The sequence below is a fragment of the Cyclopterus lumpus genome, chromosome 21, assembly GCF_009769545.1.
Source record: "Cyclopterus lumpus isolate fCycLum1 chromosome 21, fCycLum1.pri, whole genome shotgun sequence".
Taxonomy (NCBI): domain Eukaryota; kingdom Metazoa; phylum Chordata; class Actinopteri; order Perciformes; family Cyclopteridae; genus Cyclopterus; species Cyclopterus lumpus.
The window spans coordinates 17,296,358-17,305,904 of record NC_046986.1 but is presented as its reverse complement, the minus strand read 5'-3'; the positions used below and the strand labels follow the sequence as shown (position 1 = coordinate 17,305,904).

Below are 9,547 nucleotides of genomic sequence, written 5' to 3'. Positions count from 1 at the left end.
TCTTTTGTGCCAGAGAACCAGCCATTTTCATGGAATTCACCAGTCACTAGGTCACGATTTTATGTTACTTTGTTCATGTAGATTTTCTGTTTGTTTGTTTCCAGTTAATTAAAACTGAGATTTTTGTTGTTACTTTGCCTTGAGTCGTGCGTATGGGTTCTATTCCTTGTTCGGTCATGAAACTAAGTTGGTTTAAATCCTATTTATCAGATTGATCTCAATTTATATTTGTAAATAATGAAGCCTCGATGACCACTCATGTTAGTCACGGAGTTCCACAAGGTTCTGTGCTTGGACCTATTTTATTAACTTATATATGCTTCCCTTAGGTAATATTATCTGGAAAACTCCATAAACTTTCAGATGATACTCAATTCTATCTATCGATCAAGCCAGAAGAAACCAACCAGCTCGCTAAAATCCAAGCAGGTTCACACCAAACATGTTGCAAATGTTTTGCGCGAGTAGATCCCATGCAAAGTCAATGCACAGACGCGAATGATTGCGAATTTTGCCGGGCGTTGCGATAGATGCAAGTTGCGAAAGCCAATCAGCGTTGAGATGCACTGCTCGCCTGGCTGCTGCTGCTCTAGTAGCGCTGGAAGCGGAAGTTATCGAGACGTAGTCGGTGAAATTCCCCGAGCTGTGTGAGTCTAGGGATGATGTTATGAACCCAAACACCAGGGCGTTAGATGTTCCGACGTTTATGGGATGTCCACAACAAGTGTAAAGCAGAACTAGTGGTTATTTCTTCCGTGGTGGACGGCTGGAGTTATAACTGTTTTTACGGAGACAAACCACGCCCCATTTTCGCAAATGGTTGCGAAAGACGCAAATGAACACAACTTGTCTGGCGAGTAAACTGACGTGAGTAAAGCGTTGCGAATATTCGCAATGCGTTTGGTGTGAACGCACCATTAGAGAAATAAAAACCTCGATGACCTGCAACTTCATGATGTTAAACTCAGACAAAACTTAAGTGATTTTACTAGGCCCTAAACACCTCAGAGATTGATTATCTGGTGATGTGGTTTCTGTAGATGGCATTGCCCTTGCATCCAACACCACCGTAAAGAATGTTGGCGTTATCTTTGATCAGGACTTGTCCTTTAACTTCCACGTAAAACAAATCTCAAGGACTGCATTTTTTCACCTACTACTAAAAAATCAGTCACATCCTGTCTCAAAGCGATGCAGAAAAACTAGACTAGATTACTGCAATTCCTTATTATCAGGCTGCTCTAATAAGTCTCTTAAATCTCTCCAGTTGATCCAGAAAGCTGCAGCTTGTGTACTCACAAAAACTAAGAAAAGAGATCACATTTCTGGCCTCTTGCCTCCGTGGCCCTGACTCCTGCCATGGCCCTGCTGATGCCCCTCTTCTCTACCTCCTTCTGTTTACATGGATTGTGGAAATCTGGATTGTGGTCCATGCCTACTACTCATTATTCATCATTTCTGTCATATTCATGGAATGTGTTGTAACTCTGTAACGCTGTTCATTCTGTACACATGACATCTATTGCTTCTGTCCATCCGGGGAGAGGGATCCTCCTCTGTTGCTCTACTGAAGGTGTCTTCCCTTTTAAACCTGTGAAGGCAAATTTGTAATTTGTGATTTTAGGCTATGCAAAATAAACTGAATTGAATTAAATTTAAAGGGCAACAGCCATTTCAAAGCCGCATTTTCAGTGTGGATGAGAAAATACATACGAGTACAAGTTATGGGTGGCGACCACCACTGCCAGTATAGCTCTTTGTATAGTGTCTTTAGGGATCAACCCAAATGAAAAGGAACAAGGGAATAGCAATGCACATGTGATCAGGTTTTTTTTTAGGGAATTGGATACATCTGCCATTGTGTCACACACCCAAGACATGGCTATTCGGGGTGTAAAACAGGTGAAATTGGCCTTCGGTGTGGTCCACTGGCAGAAAACACCAGGGGCAAATTGGACTGTTCTGTAAGGTCGGCAACCTGAGCCTAGGGAGCATCACTAAAAAAGCCCCAAAAAGATTAATTATGACGTTTAGATATACTGCTTGATGGTAAATTCACTACAAACACCACAATTGCTCCAACAAATCGAGGCAAAGAAAACATGTATGACTTCATGCCTCAAGAATCAAGTTGTTTACGTAGCTCATTCTTTGGAGAGTTTAATGAGATCCATAGAGGATGAAGTAATCTGATAAAAACATCCCACCAACTCAAACAGATCACTTTACAGATCCTGTCTGCCGGATCACACCAGTGCATATCCAGGTCAGGTACTGAAGACTGAATAAGACAATCTAGTGCTGGTTACTCAAGAATCTTTATTTTATTTTATCATTCCATTTGATATATCATTAATGGATAATAGCTTAAATGTGACATATATCACTTTTGGTGGGCATGTGGAAGTGCACAAATATAGATATCTCTATTTTGTGATCATGTTTAAGTTGTATATTTTAACAATTAGCTGTAATTTAACTATTGTGTGTATCATAGTGATTCACAAAGCCCTCCATGAGCCAATGTACATTTTCATTGCAGCTTTGTTAATCAACTCTGTTCTTTTCAGCACTGCTATCTACCCAAAGCTTTTGATTGACTTTTTATCAGAAAAACAGATCATATCTTATTCAGCCTGTCTCTTCCAGTGGTTTATATATTACTCTCTTCTCAGTTCGGATTTCTTCCTGTTGTCGGTCATGGCCTATGATAGATATGTGTCTATATGTAACCCTCTGCATTATCCAACCATCATGAGAAAAACAACTGTTAATATTTTACTGATTTCAGCATGGATTGTGCCCGCTTGTCAGGTTTTAGTCCCGATTTGTTTGAGTGCTAATAAGAAAATATGTAACTTTTATTTGAAAGGAATACTTTGCAACAGCACCGTTCATAAACTTCACTGTGTGACTTCAAGAATGCTGAATATTTATGGCTTGGTTGTCTTTGTGAGTGCTGTACTTCTCCCTGTGCTCTTCATACTTTTTACATACACCAGGATACTTGTAGTATCCTATCGATGTCAAGGAGTCAGGAGAAAAGCTGCACAGACATGTTTACCCCACCTGCTGGTTCTATTCAGCTTCTCCTGTTTAATTGCATATGATGTACTTCTTGCTCGATTGGAAATTGACTTTACGAAAACTTTACGTTTGATAATGGCTTTACTAGTAGTAATATATCAACCTCTTTTTAATCCTATCATATATGGACTAAAAATGAAAGGAATATATGTACACCTCAAGATGCTGTTCTGCAAAAGGGTCTAATGTATTCACACTGATGACTGTTGTATAGTTTTGCTCAAGCAGTGGTTATGTTATGGAGGAGGTAACAAGTTTTTTAAATGTTATAGTAAAATTGAATGATTAAAATATTGTGTCTGTCAAGTGTTTATTTCATTATTGTTTACTCCATCTGGAGTAATTAATAAAATTCATTAAAAAAAGTCAAATTTGTATACATATGCTGGATTTAAAAAGTGCAGAATTTTAATAAGCTGAAAATATGTTTTATGTTGTATTTGACTGCATGTTTCTCATTGATAAACGGCTGTATGGTGTGCACACCACCTAAGTCTTGCTTGTGGGTAATTTCATTCTTTATGTCAGGATCAGTAGTGTTGTGTCGTGTTTCCTGTTTTATTTTGAAGTCCTTGTCTCTCGTGTCCTCTGTTTCTCTGCACTTCCTGTCTCTGTGATTGTCTGCCCTGTCCCTGATTGTTTCCTCCTGTGTCCAATCACCTGCACCAGCCCTCTGTATTTAAGTCCTGTTGATGTCATTCCCCTTTGTCGGTTCGTCTTGTCTAGATCATTGAAGATCATGTGTGTGAGCCTGTTTTGTTAGTGTTGAATCCTGTGGAGCAATAAAGTTGCCTTTTCCAGTGTTGACGGCGTTTGGGTCCAGTTACCTGCAGCTGCGCACATAACACTTTATGGAGAAAAATAATCATATCACATTTACTACACAATAATGTTTATATGTGTGATGAATTTTCCAAGGAGGTAAACTGGGTGGATTCAAGCTCATACTTTCAGCTTTGTTCTAATGTCCTCTTCTAATGTTTAAGCTGTATAATATTAAAAACAGACAGCTTTGCAAAAATACTATGCTTCGACACACTCCAAATGAGATCTAACATGTTGATTATTTATGAGAAGAGGGCTTGTTGACCCGCTCATCACTGTCTCCATGGCGGTTGAGCCTTCAGATCCCGAGAGATGTGTGTTGTTTGCGAGTGTTGGTGTGACGTGTGGCTACAACATATGATACTTTATGCACGACATATATTGATACTATCAGATGAGAACCATAAAAACTAAAATAACGTATAAGAAAGCACAATGCTGCTGTCGTTATTTCCTTAATATGTATAGTCAACACTTGGCTTGTCTGTAACTGCAGAACACCTACAGTGAGACACACACATTAAAACCTGACCTGAGCTCCAACAGGTGTCAACTGAAGCTGTTTGTCAAGGACATCCTAGCTGTTCAAAGAGGGGGGCGGGATCTCCCTTTGAATTGCGTCACTCAAAGTTTTTAGGTCAGGATCATTGGCGCCACTTTCTAATGCAGTGTGTAGCCCAGTGCATCAATTTATATGCAATAAACATATGATTAACGTCCTCAGGGTTTAGGCAACTACACCACTTGGTTAGGCTTAGGGAAAACATAATGGTTGGCCTTAAAATGAGTACCGAAACTAAGTAAAACGTAAATAACGTATCGTCAGCATAGAACATATATAACGTGGCTCAATAGTAGAGCAGGGTCGTCCTTCAATCGGAGGATTGGCGGTTCGATCCCCGGCTCTGCAAGCCCATGTCGATGTGTCCTTGGGCAAGACACTTAAACCCGTAGCTGTGCCTATGGTGTTTGAATGTTAAATTGTCCTGATGGGCGGGTGGCACCTTGCATAGTAGCTCCTGTCATCAGTGTATGAATGGGTGAATGATGACAAGTGTTAAAGCGCTTTGAGTGGTCAGAAGGTCAGAAAAGCGCAATACAACCATTCATTGCCCATTTCGCATTGACACGCTAAAGGTCTGTATCAGACACCGCCGGGCGTGACAATATGTGACAAAGGAAAACTGTTAAGCAAATGTCCTGTCTAGAGATGCACTACGCTATGTTCAAAGAAGCATGATGCTCCGCGGATGTATCGCCATAATACAATGAAGTAAAATACATAACCTCTGATGTACCTTTCCCCCTCCCTTACATACTCCCTATCTGTGCATGTTCGTGTGCTACCCGACCCCTTGGAAGGAAGGGTATACAACTGAGCCCAAATCCAATGTGCATTTGTACTTCTCTGCTGAACATTCATCGTTGTGCAGACCAGTTCCTTCCTGCGCAAGAATACATACGCAGAAGCTTAAAGGTTGTTTGTGGAATCTCTTTATTTCAACCATCTCATCCGAAGCTTGTGAATAGGAGTTACAAATAATTCCACCACAAAACCAATCAATCAACAGTAAGAAAAAAGAGCACAGCCCTTCTCAGCAGCTCTTTGCCACTCAATTATGCCATTCAGATAATCCCTCAAGGGAAACCCTAACGCTCCAACCTCCTAGCTAAAGCAGCAGCCCTCCGTTCTCGGCAGGACAGTCATCCTGGATGATGCATGCAAAACAGAAATGAGTATTTGCCTGGTATGTCTGTGAATATCAGTGATCACAGAATCACCTTCTCCTTTAATATACTACGTCACCATGGAGTCTAATTGCCAAAGACTCTTCACTATTCATTTCCCGATGCATGTGTAATAAATATTGTTTTCACTCTAAGTGAATTAGTCCTACTAGTGAAATGCTCGTTCAAAACATGCCTGTTCAGGACGAGCCGATTCATTGGCCTGTGGAGTGCTGCTTGCAGCTTTCTCAAAACAACTGAACATGGTGCTTCATCGGGTTTGGGAGAATTACATCTGGCATTGTGTCACACTCCCATAACGCGACTATACTTATAGTCTAAAACAGGTGAAATTGTCCTTCGGTGTGGTTCACTGGCAGAAAACACCAGGGGCAAACTGGACTGTTCTGCAAGGTCGGCAACCTGAGCCTAGGGCGCACCACTAAAAAGGCCCCAAACAGACGTTTAGATATAGTGCTTGATGGTAAATTCACTACAAACACCACAATTGCTCCAACAAATCAAGGCAAAGAAAACATGTATGACTTCATGCCTCAAGAATCAAGTTGTTTACGTAACTCATTCTTTGGAGAGTTTAATGAGATCCATAGAGGATGAAGTAATCTAATAAAAACATCCCACCAACTCAAACAGATCACTTTACAGATCCTGTCTGCTGGATCACACCAGTGCATATCCAGGTCAGGTACTAAAGACTGAATAAGACAATCTAGTGCTGGTTACTCAAGAATCTTTATTTTATTTTATCATTGATATATCATTAATGGATAATAGCTTAAATGTGACATACATCACTTTTGGTGGGCATGTGGAAGTGCACAAATATAGATATCTCTATTTTGTGATCATGTTTAAGTTGTATATTTTAACAATTAGCTGTAATTTAACTATTGTGTGCATCATAGTGATTCACAAATCCCTCCATGAGCCAATGTACATTTTCATTGCAGCTTTGTTAATCAACTCTGTTCTTTTCAGCACTGCTATCTACCCGAAGCTTTTGATTGACTTTTTATCAGAAAAACAGATCATATCTTATTCAGCCTGTCTCTTACAGTGGTTTACATATTACTCTCTTGTCGGTTCGGATTTCTTCCTGTTGTCGGTCATGGCCTATGATAGATATGTGTCTATATGTAACCCTCTGCATTATCCAACCATCATGAGAAAAAGAACTGTTAATATTTTACTGATTTCAGCTTGGATTGTGCCCGCTTGTCAGGTTTCAGTCCCGATGTGTTTGAGTGCTAATAAGAAAATATGTAACTTTTATTTGAAAGGAATAATTTGCAACAGCACTGTTCATAAACTTCACTGTGTGACTTCAAGAATGCTGAATATTTATGGCTTGGTTGTCTTTGTGAGTGCTGTACTTCTCCCCGTGCTCTTCATACTTTTTACATACACCAGGATACTTGTAGTATCCTATCGTTGTCAAGGAGTCAGGAAAAAAGCTGCACAGACATGTTTACCCCACCTGCTGGTTCTATTCAGCTTCTCCTGTTTAAGTGCATTCGATGTACTTCTTGTTCGACTGGAAAATGACTTTCCGAAAACTTTACGTTTGATAATGGCTTTACAAGTAGTAATATATCAACCTCTTTTTAATCCTATCATATATGGACTAAAAATGAGAGGAATTTATGTACACCTCAAGATGCTATTCTGCAAAAGGGTCTAATGTATTCACACTGATGACTGTTGTACAGTTTTGCTCAAGCAGTTGTTATGATATGGAGGAGGTTACAAGTTTTTTAAATTTCATAGTAAAATTGAATGATTAAACTATTGTGTCTGTCAAGTGTTTATTTCATTATTGTTTACTCCATCTGGAGTAATTAATCAAATTCATTAAAAAAAGTCAAATTTGTATACATATGCTGGATTTAAAAAGTGCAGAATTTTAATAAGCTGAAAATATGTTTTATGTTGTATTTGACTGCATGTTTCTCATTGATAAACGGCTGTATGGTGTGCACACCACCTAAGTCTTGCTTGTGGGTAATTTCATTCTTTATGTCAGGATCAGTAGTGTTGTGTCGTGTTTCCTGTTTTATTTTGAAGTCCTTGTCTCTCGTGTCCTCTGTTTCTCTGCACTTCCTGTCTCTGTGATTGTCTGCCCTGTCCCTGATTGTTTCCTCCTGTGTCCAATCACCTGCACCAGCCCTCTGTATTTAAGTCCTGTTGATGTCATTCCCCTTTGTCGGTTCGTCTTGTCTAGATCATTGAAGATCATGTGTGTGTGTGTGAGCCTGTTTTGTTAGTGTTGAATCCTGTGGAGCAATAAAGTTGCCTTTTCCAGTGTTGACGGCGTTTGGGTCCAGTTACCTGCAGCTGCGCACATAACACTTTATGGAGAAAAATAATCATATCACATTTACTACACAATAATGTTTATATGTGTGATGAATTTTCCAAGGAGGTAAACTGGGTGGATTCAAGCTCATACTTTCAGCTTTGTTCTAATGTCCTCTTCTAATGTTTAAGCTGTATAATATTAAAAACAGACAGCTTTGCAAAAATACTATGCTTCGACACACTCCAAATGAGATCTAACATGTTGATTATTTATGAGAAGAGGGCTTGTTGACCCGCTCATCACTGTCTCCATGGCGGTTGAGCCTTCAGATCCCGAGAGATGTGTGTTGTTTGCGAGTGTTGGTGTGACGTGTGGCTACAACATATGATACTTTATGCACGACATATATTGATACTATCAGATGAGAACCATAAAAACTAAAATAACGTATAAGAAAGCACAATGCTGCTGTCGTTATTTCCTTAATATGTATAGTCAACACTTGGCTTGTCTGTAACTGCAGAACACCTACAGTGAGACACACACATTAAAACCTGACCTGAGCTCCAACAGGTGTCAACTGAAGCTGTTTGTCAAGGACATCCTAGCTGTTCAAAGAGGGGGGCGGGATCTCCCTTTGAATTGCGTCACTCAAAGTTTTTAGGTCAGGATCATTGGCGCCACTTTCTAATGCAGTGTGTAGCCCAGTGCATCAATTTATATGCAATAAACATATGATTAACGTCCTCAGGGTTTAGGCAACTACACCACTTGGTTAGGCTTAGGGAAAACATAATGGTTGGCCTTAAAATGAGTACCGAAACTAAGTAAAACGTAAATAACGTATCGTCAGCATAGAACATATATAACGTGGCTCAATAGTAGAGCAGGGTCGTCCTTCAATCGGAGGATTGGCGGTTCGATCCCCGGCTCTGCAAGCCCATGTCGATGTGTCCTTGGGCAAGACACTTAAACCCGTAGCTGTGCCTATGGTGTTTGAATGTTAAATTGTCCTGATGGGCGGGTGGCACCTTGCATAGTAGCTCCTGTCATCAGTGTATGAATGGGTGAATGATGACAAGTGTTAAAGCGCTTTGAGTGGTCAGAAGGTCAGAAAAGCGCAATACAACCATTCATTGCCCATTTCGCATTGACACGCTAAAGGTCTGTATCAGACACCGCCGGGCGTGACAATATGTGACAAAGGAAAACTGTTAAGCAAATGTCCTGTCTAGAGATGCACTACGCTATGTTCAAAGAAACATGATGCTCCGCGGATGTATCGCCATAATACAATGAAGTAAAATACATAACCTCTGATGTACCTTTCCCCCTCCCTTACATACTCCCTATCTGTGCATGTTCGTGTGCTACCCGACCCCTTGGAAGGAAGGGTATACAATTGAGCCCAAAACCAATGTGCATTTGTACTTCTCTGCTGAACATTCATCGTTCTGCAGACCAGTTCCTCCCTGCGCAAGAATACATACGCAGAAGCTTAAAGGTTGTTTGTGGAATCTCTTTATTTCAACCATCTCATCCGAAGCTTGTGAATAGGAGTTACAAATAATTCCACCACAAAACCAA

The 9,547-nt window shown here is 40.2% G+C and overlaps 2 protein-coding genes across 2 annotated transcripts; both read left to right on the top strand.

Moving 5' to 3' along the window:
* The first annotated feature begins 2,355 nt into the window (after positions 1-2,355).
* On the top strand, positions 2,356-3,273 carry LOC117750667 (olfactory receptor 11A1-like). Its single transcript, XM_034561950.1, has one exon. The coding sequence runs from the start codon at positions 2,356-2,358 to the stop codon at positions 3,271-3,273; it is 918 nt and encodes a 305-aa protein (XP_034417841.1).
* A 3,151-nt stretch (positions 3,274-6,424) lies between these two features.
* Positions 6,425-7,342, top strand: LOC117750689 (olfactory receptor 11A1-like). The gene has a single exon (XM_034561974.1). The coding sequence runs from the start codon at positions 6,425-6,427 to the stop codon at positions 7,340-7,342; it is 918 nt and encodes a 305-aa protein (XP_034417865.1).
* The last annotated feature ends 2,205 nt before the right edge of the window (positions 7,343-9,547 follow it).

Excerpts from the sequence above, each read along its gene's own strand:
- LOC117750667 (XM_034561950.1), top strand. The coding sequence starts at position 2,356 with ATGGATAATAGCTTAAATGTGACATATATCACTTTTGGTGGGCATGTG.
- LOC117750689 (XM_034561974.1), top strand. The coding sequence starts at position 6,425 with ATGGATAATAGCTTAAATGTGACATACATCACTTTTGGTGGGCATGTG.